The following is a 27332-nucleotide window of genomic DNA, read 5'->3' on the forward strand; positions in this document are numbered from 1 at the left end:
GATTGATTCGCTCTGGTTGAGTGTACTTGGATAACAATGACAGACGCTTTGACGAATTAGTCACCTTTTGACAAATGTAGTTTTAAAAGTGTAAACAAAGATGACAAATTATTAATATCGTTTAAATGGATAGGTAAAATTATACAGGTGGGTTACACAGATCTTAAGGACGGAGTGTGAATATTTACGAATAATAAGATGTTTTTAAAAAGTTGACACTGAAGAAGAAAAAATATTTACACCTGAATTTAATATTTGTTTCAACAACGTTGGACAGAGAACAAAGGAAAAGAGGAAAAGGAAAGTAGAAAGAGAAAGTGAAGTAGATCACGGAAAAAGGAATAAACATATGTTTCATATATAATCTTTAATGAGGATTGGAATTTTTACTGTACCTATTGACCAGGATTTTTACAAAGTGGAATAGTTAGTCAGTACCACAAAGAGAAAGCTTTTTACAGACCTTGGACAAAAAGGATTAGAAATATTTATCTTATAAACAGCTTGTTGGAAATACTGGTAATATGCACTTAAAGATTTGCCAAAATATTCCTTTATTAAATTTGAAATGGTTATTTAAATTCTCTACTTGAAATTTAACTTACTTTAAAGTGAACAATTTATAACCTTCTAGCAGTTAATATGAATTGAATGTAAATAAATTTGTTTCTAATGTATTTACACCTGTAGAACCTAATATTTTTCATAATAACAGTAAGTGTCATAGTTTAATTTGAAATGTATCACTTGTCATTTTTTTTTTAAATTAAGGAAATAGATAAAAAAAAAAAAAATACATAATTGCAATTTACTTTTATTGGATTAGATGATAAAAGTTATGATTTGACATGAGTGAACTTTTAATCTATTGGTCATGGAAATTGATTGACACTTTTTGTTTATAATTGTTTTTGATAACTAATCAGATATTTTTTAATATTAATAAATTTCAATGACAGTAAATTACATTTTATAGTTTTAAATGTGCTGAAGATAATTTAAGGTATTTTGAATTTTGTTTACTATTTTGTTTTTCATAAATTTCAAAGTTTCAGAATGTCTTTAAATAATTAAGAGGGTATTAACACATTTTCAATTTTAATCTTAAATTTACTTTTGTAGTTACTATCCAATGTCCTATTCAAGTATTTAATTATACAGAGAAGAATTTAAATTTGTATATTGAAATTTCACAGATTAAAATTTTACAATCATGATTAGATAGTAAAGTTATGTAATGTAGATATTTCAAGTTATTTATGATTTGTTCAGCAATGAGTTACATTTATAATTATTTTTGTAAGTCATTTAAACGAATGAGTTTTTCTAAAGAGGAAGGGCTTCAAATAAACAAGTGTAACTGAGTGAAGAGCTATCAAAAGATTAAATATAATTTACATTTTATTTATCAGTTGAAATTTGAATAACATACTTGTAAGGAAAGATAATCTCACTGCTTGAATCACCTTGATAATCTAAAACAGGTTAGGAAGATTTTTTGGTGGGTTTTTCTAATCTAGGTTTAAATAGATTTTCAAAGTAAAAACATATGACTAAATAAGGGTTAAACTAATTTTGAGTACAACTTAAAACAGTGGGAATTCGTTTGTCATAAATTTTGAAAACTTTGTGTGAAAAACTGAAATTCATTGTTATTTGAACCATGGATAATTTATGGCTTAGAAAATTCAAAAGATTGGGATTTTATTGTGGTCATGTTAGGACAGTAAACCATACTAGGTCTATTATTATCAAGTCAGAATAAATAATTAGTTGTTTAGGACCATATAGTGATTTTAAGGTTAAGGTAATTATAGGGTTTTACTTGTTCCTGTGGAGCACTTAAAAACCTATTAGTATTTTAATTGTTCTCTTGTTTTGGTTGAATAGAGGCTGACCACAGGAATTAATCACAGGAGAAAATTATAACCACACATAGTCACAGTGCATTTAGGCAGAACCTGAAACCAGATTCACTCTCTAATGGACTTTTTCAATTTCACTGAGGATTAAAAATAGATTTATATCGGGACTAGAGATAGATAATCTGACATTTGTAAACAAGGATTGTTTATATAGACAAAATGTTTTGAAGTTGAACATTCAGGATATCAGGATTAATAATAAAACATCTGGTTATCATTACAAATTTGTTTGACCAAATTTTGACAGTTCAAAGCATGTACATGGTCTTACAAAAGCCCTGAAGGTCATTTTCTCCTTGCATTGGAGTCCTGATATTTGAGATTTTGTGTGACTCCTGCTATAAATAACACATGTTAAGTGACATAATATTTGACTTGTAGTACATGTGATGAATATTTGAATGTCTACATTTTCTGCTACTAGGTGTCAGTGAAACGCATGGAGTGTTGAGTGAGGTGCATTGTTTTGTTTCATTAGCGTGGAAAGGAGAAAACTAAAACACTTTACAAGTGCTTTCAATTAACTGTTAGAAATTAGGATTACATTAATGCCACCATTAATTAGCGCTTTGGAAATTTAACAGGTTTGAATATCAATTTTTGGGATACTATCTACGTCAGTTGCAGCAGGAAATGAAGTAATATTTAAATAGTAAGTTATATATAGAGATAGACTGCAAGTAGGTACACTGTGGAGTAATGATGAAAGATCAAAAGTACTATCTATTGCACTGATGAAGAGTTAGAAATAGACATCTGCTACTGTGATAAAACTGTCTTGGTTGTTCATTACAGCTAAGAAATCGACATCACACAAGTTGCATTTTTTGCAGGATTTACTTTGGAGTGAAATAGACGAAGTCAGGTATTCCTTGTCTATTTCGCTGATCTCTATATGTTGATTTCAGCAAATTGGAATTAATTACAGTACATATTGGAAATTGACATCTGGTATTGTCTGTTGACTGATGATGCTGTTTTCTATTAGTTGTTATGCAGCATATTATGAAAACGTTGAGGAATGGAACCTAAGCCTACATATCTGAGAGAAAATAGTAAACAGATTAAGTCGCATAGAAGAAAATTAAGCCAAGATATAGATATTCGGCCAGTGTATTATCCAGATAAACAAAGTGCTGCCAAGAAATTTTTTCATAACGATAATTTTCTGAATATCAAATTCCACGATCTTGATTCATCACAAGACTTCAGGCATTTGAAATATGGATTCCTAGGGGAAGACGACTTTGAAGAATTCAAGGAAGAATTAATTAACTTTAAGAAATTGAAAAATGAATGCTCAGTGGAGTTTTTAGACAAATCACCTAAAACAAGAAGGAAGAAATTATCTTCTATAATATCACCCAAACTGGCAAGGAAAAGTTTAAGTGTTGAAAAATCGCCTAAATCTGCGAGGAAAAGTGTTAGATTTAATGACAACATAATGGAGTTTTTAAATACAGATGAACATTTTCAAGAATTTGATCGGGTATTTGAGACTTTCAAAAGCAAAGAGATTTCTGAAAATATTGACCAATTACGATGGTCTTGGAAACAGTATAGTGATGAGAATGATGCAGACAGCGACGAAGATGACAATCGAACGATTCAAGAAAACGATGAAAGTTTAGATGAATTGGATGATGAGGATTTATTGGAATCCACATTTGAAGAATCATTTGCCGATTTCTTTGACAATGACGAGGATTTTAAGGAATTTGAGGTGGAGTTGCAGAAATTAAATTCCAAAAGACGCTCAAGGGTTTTATTAAATAAAATAAATAGAACTTCAGGTTGTGATATTGTGACAGAATTGAAAGCTTTCTGTGATAATGACCCAATTGAAAAATATGAGGCCATGGCGGCAGAGCCGCACTTATGGAACTCAGGTGGTGAATGGGATTATATATTTAAAAAAATCAAACGTCGTAGTTGCCTTTCGTGTTCAAGTCTAGCAGCAAGCTGTGATAGTATTCAAGAGGATATAACTATTCCCGACTGTGATTGTGTCTTCCATAATGACGTAAAAACAAAAATTGACAAATGCTCATCTTGTGATAATCTTCAAAATATAGACAATCAAAATGGTGGTAAGTTTATGTGTACGATATTCTTTAAAGGAATTTTTTTACAATGGTAGATAGTTTGGGTAGGTGCAAACTGCAAAGTATGAACATTAGACTTTACCAACAAATGTCATAAAATTAAGATTTTTTTCTTAAAGAAATGTGTAATGTAATTCTTTGTGTTGAGACAGTCGTTGGTTTTCTTTTTGGTTTTGTTTCACGTCTTGTCATTGAACTGCTATTTAGAGGCAACTATATTGTGTATTCAGTATGTGTTTTAGTCATTGTAGAAGACTGCATGGTGACAATAGTTGCTTTACATCCACATTATTCGAACAATCAGGTAGATCATTGTCGCATTGGCAACACTCTCAATTTTGAAATTCGGATTTGTCTTTGAATTTTAACAGTTACTTCCCTTATTTCTGATCTACACAATATATATAAATTTGTGCCTTCATAAATTGTTTCACGGTCAATTTTCTTTTTTGATCTGTGCAAATATTCTGCATCCCTCCTTAGAATTTTTGTTTATAGTAAGTCCAGACTCCATATAATATTTAATGCACTGTGACAATGATGATCTTGAGGGGGAGGGTAGTAATATTGACTTTAGCAAGCATTTCTCTGGATAATGTATATTTAATTTACAGACTTATTTTTTGTGGGCAGTTTTTTGCCAGAAATGTTCTGGTAAAAGATAGCAATTACCATCTGTTAGTTGTAAGCTTACCGTGTTTACTGATTAGTTTATTTGCTAATTACCTACATGAATAATAATGGGTATACATAATTAGGTTTACTGGTTTCTACCTATAGGGTCACCATGGCTACTAAACAACCATGCATTTGTTATGACCTGAAAGTTCAACTTAGAAATTTTTGGTTTGACTTTCAGACTTCAAAATTTAATATTATTTTTGCTGCAGTTTTGTTGTAAAGAAGATATATTTAACTTGAAAAAGTTATCAAATAACTGATACAGTTTGACTAAAAACCATTTTATATGATATAAATTGTGAATATTTTCTTTTGTTATGGTTACCGCGGACAGCATATTTTTTTTACTGAAAATGAACTCTACCCCTTCATTTTACTTTTGGAAAAGTGAACATAAACATGGCAAACAAAACACAATGCCGATGTGCAGACTTTAGGACTGGCAATCATTTGCAATACGAGATGTTGAGTGATTTGATTTTACAAGTGAAAGTTGCATGTAAATAGCAGTCTGAAATGCCTGTAAAATTGAATCACAAATGTCATGTTGAAGTTGATTTACTAGCTATCGACAACATGTATCAAACTGGCTTCCAAATAATTTATTCATGAACCACTATACTAATGAATATTTCTTTATATAAGTCTTTATTTTAGAAGTCATAGTAGGTTCTGTTAAAAGATACAATCTTGAAAATTGACTTTGTTGATATAATATTAAGATAGTAGTTGACAGAAATGAATTTGACCTGTCACCAACTTTAATCACATTATCAATCTCGATCAGGTTACAAATTTGTCTACTTTTCTGATGACTAAATCAGATATGTAACAAATTCATAACAATAAGTGTTCTGTTAATGTTAATTTCCTTTGGGGACATTAGTGACAGTCGTTGGAAAGGTCTCCAGGTCCAATATCAGCTGATTTTTTAATGATGTAAATCTCAATGGTCCATTTCATTACACAGATTGTTGGTTTTCGTTTACAGATTGTTCATTTCAAAAGATAATCTTGTCATTTGATTGTTGTCTGGCTTTTTTCTAATGGTGACAATGTCCGGTCAAGTGGTCAGTTCATTTTTAGCTATTCCTTGTTTGATTTGAATATCTATCTATAAATGGGTATATTAATGTGTTACATATCTTTATATGTCAAGGATGAAATTTGATTGATAATCTTTTGAACCTTGAACAAATACATGTATCAACATTACTATGAAGTGATAGTCCTTGAAACATTTCATGTTTACCTTTATAGCTGCTTCTTTCATGGCACTGCAGTGATGTTTGGAATACTGCGATATGTTTATTGACCGAAATATGTAATGCAGTTTGTGATTCCCCTTATAGTTTATTTGACTGTACATTACACGGTAACACCATATCTTTTAAGATACTTGACAAGATCCTGAAGTGTGTCATATATATGTAGTGATTGAGGAAGCTTGTAAAAATAGTGCTTGATGGTTTAAAGAACTCCCCAATTGTTTATTGTTTTTCACTAAAGATAATCCACCATTTGACATTTGCTAACTGATAAAAGTTTCAGAAGTTCATAGCACCAGAAATATGTGTATTCTCTTAGCGTTTGACAGGCTACTTCTTTTTTTTCACAACTTTCATAGTAATCAGTCAGTGTTTTTCTCACCCTTTGTGTGTCGCAAGATACATGTGGTTTTCCTTTTTTCACATCCTTCATAAATATATTTTGTCAGAATCCCACATTCTTTTATTCCTCCTGATAGGTACTTTGATATATAAATGCACTGGTGCATATACACAATGTTTTCCTTAGATTGACAAGGGGGGGGGGGTCATTAATTTTGAAGAATGGGGGTTTCAAATTGACAATTTGGGTCATCAATGCTCTTCAATGCTTAGATTATTAAAATACATTTAATATGGAAATGTAAATTTTAGAGGATAGGGCATAAATGTATGCATTAGGGCACTGCAGACAGCCATCCATAAATTGTCTACAGATGTTTATTACCTTTGAAATAGATCTTGTTGAAATTTTAAATACAGACCCTCCATGTAAATAGACAAGACTAACTTTTACATAGGGTGTAATTGCTATAATTGACCAAGTGATTCCCTTGTGTTACATGTAAATGACATAACTAATCAATTAGTTCCAGACATTACAATCAATCAGTTCACCTGAAGGGCTAGGGTATTACATAACATTAAACAAATTTATGGTATTTGTAGAATTGATGTTTGAAATGAGGTTATTGATGGAAATTGGATTTTGGATGTTAATTTCCAGGGAAATACATGGATGAAATTGATTCTGATTACATAACAGAATATAAAATGCCTTTATTTAGAGTGTCTGAGTGTCTAAATTTACTCCAGACTTTGCAAATCAGCATTTTTATCCTTTGTCCCATAATATTTAATCAATGAAAATCAATTTTATTAACAGAAATCTGATCATGCTAATACTTCTAACTTCTAATGATTTTTATACCTCTATTTGATTTCTAATTTTACAAAATAATCTGTGCACATGTTGATTTTCTTGCAAGATGTCAGTTTCAGTTTATTTTCCAAAAAATTCTAAAGGCTGAAATTAGATTTGTTCAGGTAAAATTATGATATCTTAATCTTCATCAAGGTCAAATTATTCCTGCAGCAAGCTGTTTCACCTCAACAAAATTGATTTCAGTACCCAACAGTTGTTTAGTAAATAGCTCCTGATAAAATAAATCTGCAAGAATATTGGTTCTATAATTTGGGTTTAAAATTGCCATTATACACACAAGTGATCTTGTAAATTGATTGCTATATTCGAAACTTTGATCATTTTTACATGAATAGTAGAAAAAATACTGTGGATTTTAATTATTCTGTGTAAAACAATAATTATTTGCTATTAGAGCATTCATACAAACACATTAAATGTATGTAATAAATCAATTATGAAAAAAATAATAAGCAAAAATTAATTGATGTTTCTTGTATTGTTAATTGATTTTGCAATCTTTCAATTAAGATCTGGCTATTATGGTCCACACCCATTGAAAATATGTAAAATTTTTCCTGTGTTTTATAATGAATTTGTTTACGAATATTTGCCTCTTTTTTATTCAAATTTAAATTATGTTTGTCTGGCTAATAAACCTTGAAGTATAAAATTGATGACTACTTTTATAAGAAACAGGTAAAAATCTTTCAATTTAATGGCTTATTAAATTTAGCTAAGATTTAAACAGATCTGACATAACACAAGAGAAGTTCTTTTTATGAGTGACGTCAAAAAAGTAACCTGCTTATTAACATACAGGTATGTTTGCAGGAAAAAGAAAACATTTTTCTGTGTATAAAAAACATAAAAAACAGTATTTTTTGTGATAAGATCTTTAGGATGAGTCAGTGTTATCTGTTGAAACACCATTAAAACAGAAATTGCCTCACTTTCCATCTGTTTTCCTCCTTCAAGTGATTGATAAATAATCAAAGAAACATGAAGAATTGTTGCTTTTTATAAGTATTTATAAGTATTTAGAGGAAAGAATTCACAGTTGGGATGACATTTATATTTATCTTAGCACCCCATTATCAAAAGCATCAAAATGAAATGTTGTTAGTTGTTAATTACTTCTCAATCTTAAAAAAAGAATTTAAGAAAAAAAATAATTGATTGATAATCTTGATCAGCACATAAAGACTCCACTATTATTAAAAAAAAACAAAACAAACAAGAAACTACATGTTACAGGCATGTCTTGAAACAGTAACTGTCATTTGCATGTTATAACTGACAGAATGCAAGTTTCCTAAAAAAAAATAAAAAAATTCCAGATTTGAAGGTTCTAGATTTTCTGCATACACACTTTAATAAACTTTGTGCTGAATTACTGACTTTGCTGTATATAATTTATTCATGTCAGAAGACATGTACACCTACTGCATGTTCTGATTGCTATAGTGTCAGAATAAGTATGTAATTGTGATACATGTTATGTAAGGCTATGTAGGCTTTTTCAACAGATTTTGCTATTCACTGGTACCAGAAGTAAAATTGTGAGCAGGACATTATGTTTATCTAAGTAATCTTCAATCACATCTTTTTTCAATGCACTGTTTACACCAGTGGTAAAAAGTTTTTTACATTTAACAAATTGAAAATTAATAGTTTATATGCAATTTACTTTACTTCACATTAAAGCAAATTACACTGGATTCTTGCACTCTAATGTATGCATGTATTAGGATGGGCTGTGGTATAAATTATATTCATCTAGATTCCACTACTTTCAAAACTGGAAAAATCTTGCTCAAATGAATCAGATGTAAAAGCAATAGTTTATTTATTCATTGAGAACTATGTCATTGTGATCAAATTGTATGGTAAATGGAAATACTAATTTAAGTTGCATGGATGGAAACTTTACATTATAAGAGAAAATTGACCATTCATAAATCTGTAATGATTGATATAATCATCTCTTGGCATCTAGTTTCTCCTTCCCACCATTTTCTGATAGGAAATATAGATTTATCTACACTGAAATGTTAATCATTGAGGAGGGATCTATTCTTGGAGTCAGTTTTCTGAAGTGACCTAGGATCATCCAAGATAAGATAGGTACATCATGCTGTACATTTTAGATATCAGATAAAATGTGTAATGATAAGAGGATGTTCCAGGGTAGTTTTATCTTGATGTTAGTGGTATGCATTGCTGTATTTTCTGTGTATGTGTGGGCCTTTGTTTATTTAGAGGAAAGATACTTTTCTTTGTGTTGAATCAAACAAAGGAAAAGATAATTTTCTGAGCATAAACATTGAATCAGTTTAGTCCATTATTTATTGATTTTAGATTGATGTTTATATAAACATTATGATAATGATGAAAAACAAGAAACATTGGGTTTTCAAATTGGAGGGGGTGGAGGGGGGGATATATTAGCTATTATGAGAAAGTTCTAGCTTGGGACACAGTAGTCTTTGAGCTAATACTTGAATTTTGTAAATATGCTTGTGAAGAGTAAAGTTATTACTGGTCTTTCTGGTATTTCTGGGACGAAAAACTTGTATGTAACTTAAATGTTTTAAGGCCTGTTTGGACCTCTCAAAAGCATGCAAAGATGATCAAATGAAAGAGTATTGCAAATAGTTATAACAAGGACATATTTTTATGTTCAGGTCTGGTCAAATAGGGTTCAGTGCTAAATACTATTTCTGTCATTTCTTTAAAATATTCCGAATTTCAAAAGAAGTTTCAGCATTCACCATTCATAAACTGTGAAATCTTTTCTCCTGTGTATTTTGCACCTGTGTTGTTTCAACACTTTCAGAAGCCAGGATTGCCTATTTTATATGTTGATGTATAGGTTACTCTTTTGACATTTTAATGTATATGTTACAATAATATTGATACAGATCATATAAATAAAGTCTTTGATCTCTTCAAGCTTCCTATGTTTATGTAACAGTGAATGTCATGATAGTTGCAAGCTTTCTCAAGATTGAATTTGATTGCTAAAAAATGGCTTTCATCTCATATTTCAGGGTAACCATTTTTATGAGTTGCCATGCATAATGTCTGTTCCTCATAGGCTTTGCTGTACAAACTTTCAAGCCTTATTTGGAAAGAAAGATTTCTGTAAACCTCCATCCCCCCACCCTGAAAAAAAAATTAAAATAGAATGGTTGTCCCTTTACAGTGATTTGGACACATTTTAAAAGCTCAAATGACTTGATATTAGTGAATTCTCAATTGTATCTGTATGTTTGAAAAAAGTGTCCTCTAACTAGATTGACTAGGCTAAAACTTTAATGTCATTACATTAAATGTCCATTAGGTACTTCATTAATCTTCACAGGATAACTTCATGGTGGTTAATATCCTATACTTATCACAGTATTGATTTTTTAATTTGATCAGTGTTTTAACACTGTCACAGTGTCAGTAGGGTGACAGTCTTAACCCTGCCTGAGACTCTCAAGCTTATCCTTAAACCAAATTTTGTAACAACCAGATAGAAAAATCATGTATTCTAGAGATGTGCTTGGAAGTCTTCTTAATTGAATCAATATGCTACAGTTAACACATATTTCAAGGTGTTCTATACAGAGGGGGGATAGGACCTTTATCGGGACTCCGGGATCGGGTGTTTTAAAGCTCGGGATTTCAGGATTGACCCTTTCGGGATCCGGGAATCCTTTTATTCTGATTTCGGGACGTCGGGATTTACTTTATTTAAATTCGGGACCTCGGGATTTCGTTTTTTTAAGTCCGGGATTTCGGGATCAGGACCCCTCCTATCCCTCCTCTATACAGAAAGAACAAACTTTGATTTGATCAAGAGGGGTTTAACAATGTTTTGGTAAAACAGAGATTTTCCTTACTAATTAAATCATGAAAGGGTCAGTTAAAATTTTGCATTCTTCCTCTTGTAAGGTAGGACATCATTAATTTTTTTTTAAAATATATATATTTGAGTAATATTACGTGCAGATAGAAATTCCTTATTGCAATATTAATACATGTTCTTAGCCTCTTAGTAATGAGGTTAATATATATATGTAAGTGTTAGGAACAGTAGTTAAATGAGCTTTACTTATAAAACCACAAGTATTTTTCATTGAAGAAAGATTAAGACATATAATACATGTTTTAAATGACGCATATAATATGTACTTAACCTCATTTACATATTTTTATTTGCATTTTAACATAAAATGTATTGTTTTATTTTCAGACTGTCATTTTACCTGTCACCAAAATTGTGGTGCATTGGTACGGCTCGGTTGTAAATCTAAATCGTCACCTGACCTAGCGGGTCAAACGGAACCGCCCTTACTAGAGCCTACAGACACCTTACAGACAGTTTCTTCAGATGGCAGCTCAGAACCAACCAATGTAAGGCATTGTATACCACAAATATAATCTCAAACCAAAATAAAATAGTCTCTTAACTAAAAAAAACCCACTAAAATGTCCGACTTAGAGCAATAAGTATTTTTAAGGATTCCAACATCACAATGTTTCAAGAGCACAGATGGTGATGCAATGGAAAATTTATTTCTGAGAAACATCTTTTCGTTATCTGACATAATCTGAATATTGTCTCAAGTTGAATTTCTAAAAGTTAAAACACAGTTTTTGCCATCCTACACTCATTTGGGTTCTCAAGATATAAAAATGTACTTTTCTGGTAAAATACAGCTGTATAGGAAAACTGAAAATTTTGTATTTTCTGCAGCAGTGAAAACTCACAAGGAAAAACTTACACATTGCTTTCATCGTACTAAAATATAACTCTCTTCATAATAGTATAAAAGCTAACACTATTTCAATATGCACATGTATTGGGATCTTTCTAAATTCTTTGATGTATACATATAGTTGTCATGCATCTTATATGGGGAATATATGCAAATGATGCAATATTGGGTGCAGCAGCTTGAATTATTAGGTACTGAAGCACACAAGAATATATATATCAATAGACTTGTGCACGTATCAGAAATCACTTAACTATGAAAATAAGAAGATGTGGCATGATTACCAATGAGACTTCTATCCACCAGAGACCAATGACATTGAAGTTTTAAAACAACTATAGTTCACTGTACAACCTTCAACAATGAGCAAAACACAAACTGCATATCATGCTATAAAAGGCCTAAAATGACAAATGTAAAACAATTCAAATGAAAAGCAAATGGCCTGATTTATGTACAAAACAATAAATGAAAAACAATATGATATACAGAAGCAAATGACAATCACTGATTGAAGGCCCCTGACTTGGGACAAGCATATACAGAATGTGATGGGGATACTGTTGATTATAACATCAACGAAAAAGTTACTGTGGATTCATTATTATTCGTGGGATACCAGTTTTTCATCGGATTTCATCGGTTGAGGTGAACCATGAATTCAAATGTTCAGCAAATTAAAAATTTTCTTAAAGCTTGTTATGCAGCAAAACCACAAAATTAAATATCCTCGAAAAATGCAGGTTTTCTTCAATCAACGAAAATTAATATCCACGAAAAATAAATGAATCCATAGTAACATGAAAAGACCAAGAAAGAAAAATTCTATAAAGTTTAATACCTTCAAGAGGGGGAAGCATGTTAAATGTTTTAAAAAAGCTACTGTTTTCTAGATGGTATGGGAGTTGGCAGTGTAAACTTTTAATTATTTTGTTAAGAAACATATCAGAGTTTTCCTAACAGAATCTGTAAAAAAAATCACTGATTGATCGCATGACAAAGGAATTTTTCTTTGTGTACACTAGAGCAATTAAATGCAGAAACTAGATGTCATTTGAAAATGTTCTCTATGCCTAGTTGTGATGAGAAATTCTGGGGAGAACATATCTTTTACATGTGTCTGATTAATTAGGTGAACTAGTGCAAGACAACAGATAATGCCATAATTATTCTTTCTCATAGCCTTACAACAAAACCACTGATATAAATTTAAGTCATTAAAATTGTGTAATTTTAAATTACAGAACCTTGAAATCATGACTTTTGTATATTTTGTAGGAGAAGGACGAGACTGATAGTGGGTACAGATCAGGGACGATACCTGAAGAAAAATTACCCAGAAAGCCAAGTCAGGCTACACTTAATAGAGAGGAACTCAAACTGAAAATAGAGGAATATAACCTGCTGGTACCAGGAGCTGAGTTCTCTCTGGTAAGCTCGCTATAGAAAGTGAAACATAAGTAGTGACCAACTTGATAGGCTTCTAAAAAAACCTGTTAAAAACAAGGTAGTAAATTGTTTGGAATAGATATATACATCTGACTGTGCAAGAACCTCATTGGTAGTTAAAGTTGTTAAAAAAATAACCCTTGTGCTTGGAATAGGATACATATCTAGTTCATTTGAGTGTCGTAAGAGGATACCTTAAAATACAATAATACCCATTGCCAAAAAGATTATAAGTATTGATAGATAATTTCGTAAACCGGATATTAATATAAGTGTTTTTATTCTGATCATTATCTTGCATATCAACAAGCATATATAAAACACATCAGCCATACCATGGTTATCATTTGAACATCAAATTACATTTTCAAATGTTACATAATGTTTTTATAATTTAACAAAAAGTTACGTCTGAATGAAATTTCAGAGATGCAAAATGACAGTCAAATTCTGTACCTATTATGTAATTTAACATTATATTTGTGAAATGTTAAGTGGTTGGGAAATTTGTTACAACTTTCTTTTTTAAAACAAATCTAGAGGATTTCAAAGATAGTTCAAAGGACTCGTATATGTATGAAATATTAAGTGTACATAAATAGCACTGGCGGATACTGAAGCAAAATACCCAGAATTTTGTAGGTAACAGAAAAAAAGAATATAGATTGCCACTAAATAAGTCAAGATAGCTTCCTTTGAAATTTTCTTAAAAAAGAAATATAAACATTATATAAGTTTTAATGTTAAATTCCTAAAACTTTCTGAATATCCCCCTTTACTAAAAAAATACTTTATCTTTCTATGAAATTAAAGGTCACTAGTATTCATGTGGTATATTATTTTGACACATAAATAAGATGAATATCAATTTTAATAAATGTTAACATATCTTAATTTAAAAAAAAATAAAACATATGAACTACAGAAATTTAAGAGAGAATCTATTTTGCTTCCTGTACGTTTCAATATTGCTTATTATTCATTCAAGATGTACAGAATCATCTGAAGAACGATAACTTGCAATTGTCTTTCACGATTTGTCATCACTTGAAATTATGTTGCTTTCTGTTCCATTCATTATAAAACAGTCATTTGCACTAAGGAGGATGGACTCCACATCTGAAAATTGTATCGAAAATTGATTTTGTATTGTATAATGATATTTATTTTATAATTTGATACTTTTGTGATAAATGTTTTGTTATGTAGCAAACAACCATTAAGGGTCATGATAGATTTTTGACTGTTAGATTATTGAACTCTATCAATTTATACCGATACAAATTAGAACAAAGAACATTATTTCTATTAATCTGATTCATCATTAAATAAGTCTCTGTATGTATCAGTTCCGGTAACTATTTTTGTATGAGAAATAAAGATGAAAACAATTGAACAAAAAATGAAAGAATTTCATTTCCTGTTAAGAGTTACCAATTCTAATGTGAAAAAGGAAGTATGTTTAATAGTATTTCAAAATTAGTTTTTAACAAATACATGAATATAGCAATTATTTTCCTGCTTCAGCTAGTTTCCCTGTATATGTACACTTTTTGCTAGTTCAGAAATTTGAGGACAGAGTCTGTGAATTTAGGGAGATGTAACACGACGTGAGAAGATAGAGTAAAATAATTGATAATGAACTTAATGAACTTCCCTTATTAGGCAATAACAGTTTTACAAACTTTTAGACATAAGGAAAATATTTTTTTTATATTGGTCACCCTTCTTGCCATTGCTTAATGTGTTAACCATATTTCCAGTGACTTAATTGAGAAATTAGTAACTGGAAGGCAGTCTGTTTCTCGAGAGACATTTGCAAAAACAGAACATGCAACTTTGCTGGTTTATAATGTCATTGCATATAGCATAGCATGGGTCACATTTCTAGCATATGTTTCTACCAAATTTTTATAATTTTTCTGATTATATTGTTAGTTATTTGGTAGAATTTATAAATGCAGATGTTGTTTGAATGATGTTTTAAGATAGAGAATGTGATATACCAGTTGGTTCTTGTTCATAAAACATCAGGTGAAATACCATGGAGGCCTAGGAAGGAGGAGTATGATCATTTGAGAAATGAGAAAATAATAAAAATAAAAAAACGTTTTTAAAACTAGAATTTAAGAGAAAAGTATTAAGTGATGTATTATTCTGACTGAGCCAACCAGTCTTTGCTCTTACTTCCTAATGTGTAATGATACATGGAGAAGCAGCGCATACACATTTTGCTTTTGAGGGATGCATGCAGCCATGAGTCCACCAAGGCAGTATATTATAATTAAGGCTTTATATAGTTCATACATACGAAACTTAAAATAGGACTAAAAATTCTTCACAAATTTTTCTCCTGGTAACTTACTGCAGACAAACACTCAAGTGACAAAAAAAAAATCATTGTATCATTTATCATCCTCTATATTGTCTTATAATGGCAGGAGATGTGACCATCTGATATATTGTCTATTAACATTTATTTTGATTTCAGAAGGAAGACAAGGGCCAAGCATTCCAAGGATTTTTAAGGGTGACGTTAAACTTGTCTCGTCCAATATGCATGTCTCTTGGTGTGCGACCTCCATCCATTTACGAAGCTCTCACCAAAGAACACATCATTGAGCAGAACACGATGACCATGTCCTTTTATATGCCCAGAGATACTATGAAATCCATACACGTTCCAAGGTAAATAAATATTTTAAGGGAAAAAAAATTAAAATTGAGAATGGAATGGGGAATGTGTCAAAGAGACAACAACCCGACCAAAGAGCAAACAACAGCTGAAGGCCACCAATGGGTCTTCAATACAGCGAGAAATCCCACACCTAGAGGCGTACTTCAGTGGGCCCCTAAACAAAAATGTATACTAGTTCAGTGATAATTGAACACTTATAACATGTTATTTGCACACTGGCTTTAAAGCAATGTTGAATTAAGCACACAGCAAACAGGGAAGTAAAAAAAGATTTAAAAAACCCAGTTTTGGAAAAGTCATTTAATAAAATCCAACTTATAGTTCTTAAGTAAGCAATTGCTTTTGTTCAGTGAAAAATAGTCCATTATCTATCTCTTTACCTTAAAGTTAAACCCATACGTAGTGTAAACGATTTCATGCAATATTCATACATGTAGTAAATGTCAATTTATACAATTAATTGGTACTTTATTGTAAACTCTTATATTATGTAACTTTAAGGGAAAGGTGAAGTTGATATTCCATATTAATTTGTTTTGAAAGATGGTAAACTAAAAATGTAATAACTTCAGATCTTAAGAATTGATAAATTGCTATTATATTTACATTTCTGTAAAAGCGTTATGTCATTCTGAAATTAGGATACATGATTTCTTAACATTTAAATGCATTAAAGACATCAAAAGAAATGAGGAGTTCAACTTCTGGCACTGAGAATTGATAACCCTTTTAATTTGTTAGGTTTAGATCAATTTCTTTTTGTGTAAATTTTGGTTTTGTAATTCATCATGAAAAAAAGACATTTCATTGACTAAATATTATTCACTATCTCGATAACAGATCACTTCACTTTGATTTAGATTTATTTTAAGAAAAAAAGACCGATCGTCAATTGATCAAAGATAGGACTTTCTTAAAGAAGATGTGTAATCAACCCATTATCTTATATTCTGTAAATATTTGAAATTGAAATAGAATAGACGATTTATGAGACAAAGGGCATGTTCGGTTGTTTGGTATGCAATTTTATGACATCTATGTAATTCACAAATTGCAGTTTAAAAGATTTTGAAAGCTATTATAAACATGGAAGTTAAAATGAGGTATTGAACTTTAAAATTTTGCTGTTCAAAGTCAGAAAAGAACGTTGATTTTATTTTTATAATAATATAAATTTCATTTGCAAATTACATCAACATGAATAAAGCAAAAACAGTATAACAACAAAAACATAATAAAACATCAAAATTGGTAATTTATGTACACTTAAAATCCTAAAGTAGCACTGGTAAAACAGGTTATATATCAGGTATATTGTATTAACTGGAAAGGCTTGTACCTGTATTTGACATGTGTCAACTTGAAGTGTATTGAATTCTATATTTGGAAATCTAAATTTAATGCATATGAAATTTAGGTTATCTAAATAAATGCACCTTGAGTTTTAGTTTATTATTATATTCAAATCAGAGATAATATTTTATCAAGTTGATGATTAAAGATTACTATTTTACGTATCATCTTTCCAAGAAAACTTTTTTTTCAAGTAAGATATACCGGGTACATGTATTTCACCAAGTATTTTGGAATGTTTTAAAAGTTATTTGATACTTGAAATTCTCCAAATAAAAAGTCATCAATCTAAAAAAACACCTTTAATTTTCATAGTTAAGACAAAAATGCCTGTTACAGATGAAACCATAATTTTATAGACAACTTAAAAAAGATCAACTCTTCACCCCAGAACCAAATTATGTAAAAGTTAACACCTATATGTCACTGTACAGCCTTCAATATTGAGCATAAATTCATACCACATAGTAAGCTATAAAAGGCCATGTACAACTGCCTTTTCTGATGTTTATTTATTGACCAACATTCAAAAATTGAATAAGATAGTTACATTTCATATATATAGTTTTGTTCTGAATCAGAACTTCTGATTGAAGGTTATATATGTATTTACACATTTCTAACATTTTTTTAGTGTATCATCCTCAAAAGAAGTAATAGCCTTACTTCTGAAGAAATTCCACATCTTGGATAATCCAAGAAAGTTTGCTCTGTATGAGCAGGAACTCAGCAGCAGGGGTAAGATAGGTAAGTCAAACATAATGTCTTCATTTACTCGTCCATTGTTGGGGCCTCAATGGTAGAGTGGTTTGAGTAGTTTTAAACTACTGTTAACACTTAAAGTTGTAAGTTGGAGCCCTGATTGTGTGGTTGCACTTGACTCATCTTAATTGATTAGGATTGTCAGTTTTCTTACAGAAGATCATTGATCAGAGACTCCTGTTTGCTCCTCAAATAAAATACTGACCACCATGAAATAGCATTATAAGAATGTTGAAAGTTGCAATTTGTCAATTGTCCCATGTTTTAAAAGTTTTGGATAAAATTTAGTTTTGTAAAAAATAAATAAAAAGAAGCATCTTTTTGTGCTAGAATTTAAAAAAATGGACAATTTCATAGGTATGTGCTGTGCCAAATTAATTCCTAGTGTCAGGTGTCAGAAATTCTTGTATAGACACTTGTTAAAAACTGCATATATCTCTCTATGTTTTGATGACTCTATGGTTGCTCTTTCATTACCCAATATTTCCTTTTAAACATATTGTAATAGCAGTATAAAGGCTGCAGTGTTATGATTTAAAACAAGATTGATGTCCAAAGTACTCTTTGCTAAAAGTAACTCCTATGTTTGATTCAAGAACTTGTAATGAAGATTTTTTTTTTTCAAATATGATATCAGGTTGCTGACACACTGAGTCTCTGTAAATGTATGCCAATTTTTATTCACAGTTTTCTTTGAAAAATTTCCTTTCTGAACATTGTTTTGCTTTGATGTATAATAAAAATATTGTTTTAATGAATTTAATAAAACTATATCTTATGGTATCATAGAAATCCTTGTATGAATCATTTGAATACTTTGCATGCATACATTTATTTCGTGGTTAATTAAAGAATTATACAGTTATCTCGTACATTTCCTTTCCACTTACTATGCAGAAAATATTGTCTGCAAGACATGCTACACATAGTATATTGTATAACAATCAGCTTGAAGATATATACCATGTAATATACAAACCTGTAGAAAGTATATCTGATAGGTAATACCTGTCAAGGGAATACACATAATTAATGTTTTGTTGAAAAAGTGCATGTTGCTACTCAGCTGTGTGCATTAATTACAAACCACAGATAATGTATAAAGCTGCTTGACTGTATATTTAGCTGTAGGGGAACATGTTTTGTATGATTGGTTTATAGTATCATAAAAACCTTTGAAACTGCTCAGAATTTATTAGCAGCAAAGGAAAGTCAACGAAGGGTCAATTTGATGATAATGGAAAAATAGGCTATATTTTATTGACAAATTTATTAAATCAGAGAAACTTTTTTATGATGAATAAGTTTTTGAAAAAAATATTTTTCATACATTTAATATTAACAGTGCCATTTTGTTGTATTTGACAGCATGAAAAGCATATAGTATAAATGTACTTCAGTCGCTATCTTTGATGCAGCTGGTCTATTTGTTTGGCTTTTCAGTCGCTTTTTATATGATCATGAGATCATGGTGATGGGGCTTACCGGATAGTCTGAAATTGAACGAATGAAGCAGAAGTCTTTCTTATCAATTGTAATTCAACTGCAAACCACTGAAAATGTTTTAAGGTATAATGATATAATGTTTTATTTTCTGTTTATAGTAAAGCTGCGGAGGGTTCCGGATGTAGAATGTCCTCTACTGACCTCACTCGAATGGGACCCAGACAAGTTGTCTTATATCAGATTGGTCCTTCAGGAAAATGAAACGGGAGATATAATGGTAGGTTTATTTTCAAAAAGATTGCATCAATAAAAATCATTCAAATCTTGAGACACGAGGTATAAATTATGAAAAATACTGTTGAAAATAATTTGGGGTAGATATACATGAGAAAACTTTTATAAACCATTGTTGTCAGAGTAAGAGAGATGTATACTTGTACTGACAAGAAGGTATTTGTGAGAGATTTATACAAGAGAAACATATAATATTTTCCCCCTTCAAAAGGATGAATAAAGCAAGTCTAGAGAGTTATTGAACGCAGACACATTTTGTTAAGACGCAGAAACTCACAATTATTTTTGAGTTGTCCAATTTCATAATTTAAAATTTGAAGCATTATTAAAGATTTTAAACAATTGATCATTTGAAAGTTTGACTTATCAACAAAGTTTATCAGATGTCCAGGAAAGCTATTTTTATCAATAAAAGACAATGTAAATGCAAGCTTTTGGACTTCATGAATTATTCTGTTCTTGGAAACCTTGATTCAGGTTGTTGCTTTAGTAAAATAGATTAAAATCAAGGAAAACAGATTTTGATAGCAGACATTATAAATATTTATATTGAAAAATAGATCTGATAAAAATATTCTTGGAACCTGATCAAGTTTTTTTATCATAATATTCTAGAACAAGTTAATAATGAAAATTTATCAGATAATTTGTTTAGATTGGTGTCTAAATCTATGTCTAGAGACAACTTAGTTTTACTAGGTGAAGAATGTAGTTTGTTAGCTAGCTTCTAATCACTCTTTAGTAATTGATGAATTAAATGAGCAGAAATAGACTTGGCAGATGGTAAAAAAATGTGATTAAAACAAAAGAAACCTATAAAATAGTAATAATAATACTGTACATTCAGAAATTAGTGTGTGCATTTTTTACTACTATTGTTTGACAATCCAACAAAAAAGTGAGTTTGATTGGTGCGATTTCAGGAAATGCTATATTATAACATGTATAATGTAATCAAAATGCGAAATTATATTTTTCGACCCCCAGTACATGTAGTATCTTATCGCAATAATTTCTGATATTACAGTAAGTAATAAATATGTTTGAGTATCATAAATAGATCAAAAGTACAGATTTACATGTGCATCAAAATTTATTAGTATTTTTTTTAATGGTGGATAAGACTAAAATAAAGCCAGGTATAAAAAAAAATCAGATTACCATTTTTAAACATAAATCTAATTGATTGCACTTTTTACTGATTACTGGTGATACGATAATATGTTTGTTCTGACAGATCTATAATTTGTCTAAGATTTTCTGTTCTGTGAATAATTTTTTATGATTTTCTGTCAAGATTGCTCTACCTTGGTTTCTAGAGAACATCTGATTTGGGCACAGTCCAATGTTATAATTATCATTGGAAGAAGATGTGTTTATAATTGCCAAATAATTTGTGATTTACAAGGTGTACCGATAAATAGGTGAACATTGTTTATTTATTTCTGTCAATCTTTGATCATAAAATTCATCTTTATCCCCACTTTTTTATGCTAGGGCTTTTCGCTTTGATGAGCGAGATTGAAGCTGATAAATTGTATCAGGTTTCTACTGAGATTTTAAAAGTTGGTGTTGAAGAAAGATAATACAAAAATTAAGTTGATTTTTACAGGAATTTTTTGCATCTTGAAAATCAAGGAAATGAATCCACCTATTTCATTACGTAAAACATGATTTTAAAGACTCTTTTATCATAACTTATGATGTCAGAAACACCAAACTAATCATTAATTTCCATTTAACATTAAATTTTTCAATGTTATCTTGCACTTGTTGTTATCCTTCTAGCTCTTGTTCCGTACATATTTCTGATAAAATTCAAACAGCTTTTACAACCCGTCAATACGAGACATTAGTTGCCTGCTTCACATGGTATAGTGGTATACAAATCGTAAAGCTCATTAGTAGCAATTTTCAAAGAAGTCAAACATTTTTATGTGGTCAACATTACAAACTTGGCCTAGTCTACAAAATATCGGATAAAAGTTTAAGGTAGATATTGCAAATGTGAATTAGTCTGTATGTTAAGAAAATCACATTCATCATTTTTTTCCTACATCAAAATAGACACTGATTAGAACACACCTAACTGCAAAGTCAAGGTAACAAGATTACTGATGTTTGGCAGTACTTTCATGTAATAACTATTGTTTTGTGCTAATCACGTAGTGAGTTATGATTATGATGATATAAGTACTGGCAACAATATCTTTTGTGGTAATTAGTCGAATTCTCTATCAGTCACCAGTTGGCGTCTTTCAGATTGGAGACCACATCAAAAAGAAATTATACATATTCTTAGCATATGTCAGTCTGCCATCTGTTGAATTTTTTATATATTTTTTTTATTTGTTCATGAAAGATGGGAGTATGAATTAAAAAAGTGTGCCAAAAATATTTACTGATAAATTTCTGACTTTTCTACTGTCTTTTTATTTATTTTTAATCAGAATGCAGAGTAGCATTCTGAAAAATTGCATACAAATTAATTGTATAATTAATGACAAATAGCCTTATAAAGAGGTGACTTTTAAATTAAGGGTAAAAATTAATAGGTTTATTACAAAAGTAAAAGAAAGGGTGAACAACTGAAAAGGTTTTTGCTAAATAGAGTTGACCGATCCATAATAGAAAACAAAAGCAAATGTGGTATCTATCCATGACACATAATCAGTACATGCCCAATAAAACCAATACATAACCGTAGTCGATTTTGAATTTTGATCCTGCTTATAAATCTTGTTAATGTTTCAGAAAATGAAAAAAAAATTAACAATTAATTTTAACTTTCTTATTGTATTCAACTTTTATTAAATTTTTTCAACCTTTTTAATCATATTCAACTTTATAATTTCAGTGGGATGCATTTAGCCAACCAGAATTATCAAACTTTCTTATCGTTCTTGACAGAGAAGAAAAAGAGTATTGTTCCCAGCTAGAATACAAATACAAAGTGATGAGAAAAATCATTCAATCAAGACTAAAGGAGTTGCGAAAAGAAAAACTTGCAGAGAAAAGGAAATCCTTAGGTCTCGTGTCCTGATAAAGTCATTGTTAATCGTTTACTCATTCACAAAATAGTGCTTAATGTCACATGGCTAGGGAATAGTTTTCATCATCCAATCGGGAATCATTTCTGAAGTCATGTGATCATTGAAGCTACTACTGCACTAGGTGCTAGCTTCCAATCGCAGGTCCTCATTGATTGAACATGTTGAAACTGTTTCGCACTTGTCGGCATAGACATGACCCTGTACATACAAGGATGACGTTGAAAAATATAAAACATGACGATTTCAGCAATGAGGAATCCTATTTCGTTATTGGAACCAGAATTATTGATACAAATTGTGATATATTATTTATCAGTGCTAAATATTTGTTAAGTTTGACTAGAGGAGCATGATCCCTCCTCGGAACTGTTTTATTTGACGGATTGTTGATAGGAGATATTGGCGAGGAAGTAGAGAGATTCATTCCTGGGCATAGACTATACTTGTTGGAAAGATTAGCGACTTTCTATTTTTAGTCTTGAGTTGTACAATTCTTTGTACATTTATTGTAAAGCTAGTCCATATATTAATATAATTATAACCAAGTAGGATTTGAAATAATATTGGTTTGCATCGATTTTCTTGATTTTGTGGTCGTTTTTTGTTATGTATCGGAGATTAAGATATTACATTAATTTTAAAGATGTATATAATTATTTTTTAAAGTCATTCATTTTTAGTCATAAATGGAAGATATGTCTCAAAGTAATTACATCCTAATATGGTGGTTTATAGAAAAGTGTTGTGTGTTTGTATCAAAACAACCTTTTTAGAGTTTATAATGATTTTCATTAACTTGTAACTACATCAAGTCAGCTTAGCTTGACATTTAGGCTTAAAAGTCTGTCATCAGAAAATACCATATCAAATTCAAAATCATGTTCTGACTTTTAATTAATTTTGGTCCCCAATATGCATTTAGAAACATGAATGAACACACAGCACATGTTCAAAATACAAATTGATAACTAAAGAATCAAGCTTGTCAAATTGGGAAAGCCTTGACATCCTTTTGGAGCAGTAACAAACATTTCAAATATGTATCAAATTGTTTGTTAGTTAATTTATTTGTTCAGATCATATGCTTCAAGGTTAATTTCGGTTAATGATATTTTTGTCCATTTTACTGACATAGGTTTGGCTCGATTTAACCTGTAATTGATGATAACAATGATGGATTGGTGTTATCTTGTAATTGTATAAAAACTGAAGAATGTTTTGGCTTATATTGACAAAATTGAAAATGTTATAATCATACTTTTTTTCATTATTTTTGGACAAAAGATTTGTTACTGCTCCAGTTTCAAGAAATTAAAAATTGACCTAATTTTTGAAGTGTGTTCACAAAAATTAAGCATAATATATTTGGTTTGAAGATAGTAAAGGATTAGAATGCTAGTTTTGTATTACAATGATATTATGTTGTGTTATAAGATTAATAATTTTTTGCAGTATGTTAAATTTAAAATCCAGGGATCAAAATAGTGCCTTTCATTCGTTGCAAATATTAAAATTCAGTGGTGGATTTTTTATTCAGTTGAAAACGCAGAAACAAACTTGAGGTCACTTTTGAGGATTTTCCGTCAGGATTTGATATGAATTTCGTTTCAAATGCACAGAAACAAGAACGGGAGACTTTGATGAAGAACAAAAATTTTAACTCTTTGATTCATTCCTCTAACAAATTGCTGTAAATAAATACTTCGGTAAATACTCTTTGCCAAGTATGCCGTTACAAAATGATAATCTTTTGCCTTTTGGCCTTGATACTAAGTCAGCAGGTTTAATTACTAATAATGTATAAAGTACATTGTTAGTAAAACACTGTAGTTGCTGAGTCAGCGGTAATTAACATCTGATCTCACCTGGTACAGATGTAAAATATCACTGTCAATTACCGATGTCGATTTCAGCAATCTAATTATACTAAGGTTTTTTGATGTCGTCATTCATCACTTAATCTCTATTCTCTGTAAACTATAGAAGATACTTTGAATTTTATGAATAATTTGGTAATATTTAATTTCTAGTCTAAATTGTGTTAAAAATTAATGGGAAGTTTGTCTGTACATGTATATTTGAAAGGGAAGAAACAGTATTGTGAAATTAAAAATATTTTGTAGGTAAACAATGATAAATTGCTAAAATGGTGCCACCCTTGAGTTTTTAACTGCTTTAAATGCTTAATCCTATTTATTATTTTTATAATTTTTTATTTGACAACCGTTTTGCATGGCTTATTTTTTATTTTGACGTGAACATGGTTCTCGATGGTAAAATTGAATGTGCTGAACTGCACTTCACTCGTCACAAAAATATTGTGAATGTATATAATCTGCTTTTAATAGTTTGAGGTTCTAAAGGGGGTAAACAGAAAGTTGAGAAACTTGGCAGAAAGCACTTCTGTTTTCCACCGAAAAGGTGTATATCAATCAGTGGGAGAGTGAAATCTGTCATAAGCTATGTTCTATTTAAAGTAGAAGTATTTGACAAATTTCACTCTTGAGGTTGCAATGTTGTGTGCAGCCATTTATTTTTTAAAGCTTTTGCAATCAATTTCCCTCCCCAAGTTATGTTTAACCCTTCAAACCCCAACCCTGTGCTTAGCAGTATATATATTCATGCCAAAGATATTATTTTCTCATCAAGTCTTGATACTCACTCTCACAAAATGGCTGGCACCATTATAGGATATTTATAAATGTAATTTTTTTTTCAGAATATAAAATCCACCATTAAATTATACAAAAGTTATGTATGAGTATATTGAAATATATTTATTAGGACAAAATATATAAAAATACATGAATTATAAAAAAGCATTAATTTCAGCATGTAATCAGATTATATGTCCAAGACATGAACCTTTTGATCTCAGAATAATTTCATCTATTAATAAACAGAAATAATTAATCTCCCCATAACCTCTGTAAGACCCAAAGTATTGTAAATAAATCTAGGCTGGAGTTATCACCATTTTGTAGGTGATTTAATGTATACTAAATATAACTCAGCACTTATAATGATCAGTAAAGTGGGTGCCTTGTTTGTATGTATAGCAATGGTCTAAGGGAGACAACCTTGAATGAATTTGATGAATTTCAAAGAGCATTTTGACAATCATCAAAACATTTTACTAATACCTCATTTTAAACATCAATGTGTCATGATTTTATGTTGTTTTAATATTTTTTTTAGTTTGTACAAAATTTTCTATGACATGGAAATGAATGAGTATTGAAAACACATGCTATTTTGTAAGGAAAAAATAGAAATAAATAAAAAAGTGGAAAAACCAGGCACCCACAAATGTAAAATGTTCGAAGTATAAAAATATAGCACCTCCATATTAGAATATTCATGTTATGTAAATAAACATATTTACAACTTTATTTTGAATATTCTTAAATTATATCGTGCTGTAAATATGGAGCGATAAAAATGTAAAAGAAGGGGAAAAAATCTTGAAAAAAATATAGGGTTGGATAAGGGTGGTTGGTTGTAAGATATGTAGGGAGTGAAAAATGAAAAAAAAAAATCATAAAATTATGATGCACAACTGTAACAACTTATCTTCTTAATCCTTCGTGAGCTTTAATTGAACAGAGATTAAAATGTTAACAAAATAACGATATGAAAAAGCGTTCTTATGATCTTGCATTTAGGAAGGATGGAATTGTGGGTAAAATTATATTTTGCCTACTAAATTTGATTGGTTACAATCACTTTGACAGTGATTGGGTAACAAATGATATTATAATATTGTAAGATCAAATTTGGTATGTAAAATCTGAAAATTTACACCAGAATTTTATCGTTTCTGAAAATTATATAAAATTGTATTTTTGTACAATGCCTATGCTCAATGATATTAATCAGCAACAGTGTAGGCAGACATTAATATCTTGTTGTTTATGACTATTTTATCTGTTTTCTGATATGAAATATCTCAACATGTGAAACCGAAAAAAAAAAAAAAAAAAAAATTAAAATAAATTAAAAATATATTTGTCTTGTTTTATATTATGCAATGTTCCACAGTTTATCTCAAATGATTCTTTTGGTGAATTACGAGTCCATCAATACTTGTAGTTTTGTTTGATATACTGATATACAGTGAAGATATTTATTATATAGTAGCCCAAAAAAGACCTGACAAAACTTAAATGTAAAGAAACTGCTAGTAGGCTGTTCTTCATTTCATGGCTCCCTCAACCAATCAAAACGGACCGCAATGAAATAGCACAAGTGTTGAAAGTGGCTTTGTGATCATTCAATCTTCATCTCATGGTCTTAGAATGCCTTCCAACATAAAGCAAAAT

The 27332-nt window shown here is 30.2% G+C and overlaps 1 protein-coding gene across 2 annotated transcripts; it reads left to right on the forward strand.

The window, feature by feature from the left end:
- LOC139513422 (uncharacterized) lies at positions 1 to 27015 on the forward strand. 2 transcript variants are annotated; one of them, XM_071301891.1, is made up of 8 exons: positions 1 to 519; positions 1891 to 4015; positions 11430 to 11590; positions 13234 to 13386; positions 15896 to 16092; positions 18090 to 18202; positions 19822 to 19940; positions 22815 to 27015. In XM_071301891.1, the coding sequence occupies exons 2-8, from the start codon at positions 2947 to 2949 to the stop codon at positions 22998 to 23000; spliced, it is 1998 nt and encodes a 665-aa protein (XP_071157992.1). In that variant the 5' UTR covers positions 1 to 519; positions 1891 to 2946; the 3' UTR covers positions 23001 to 27015. The 2 variants fall into 2 exon arrangements, with proteins under 2 accessions (XP_071157992.1, XP_071158001.1); XM_071301900.1 differs by lacking the exon at positions 1 to 519 and having other exon boundaries at positions 1081 to 4015.
- Positions 27016 to 27332: the final 317 nt, after the last annotated feature.

The sequence above is a fragment of the Mytilus edulis genome, chromosome 1 (genome assembly GCF_963676685.1).
Source record: "Mytilus edulis chromosome 1, xbMytEdul2.2, whole genome shotgun sequence".
In the NCBI taxonomy this organism is placed as follows: domain Eukaryota; kingdom Metazoa; phylum Mollusca; class Bivalvia; order Mytilida; family Mytilidae; genus Mytilus; species Mytilus edulis.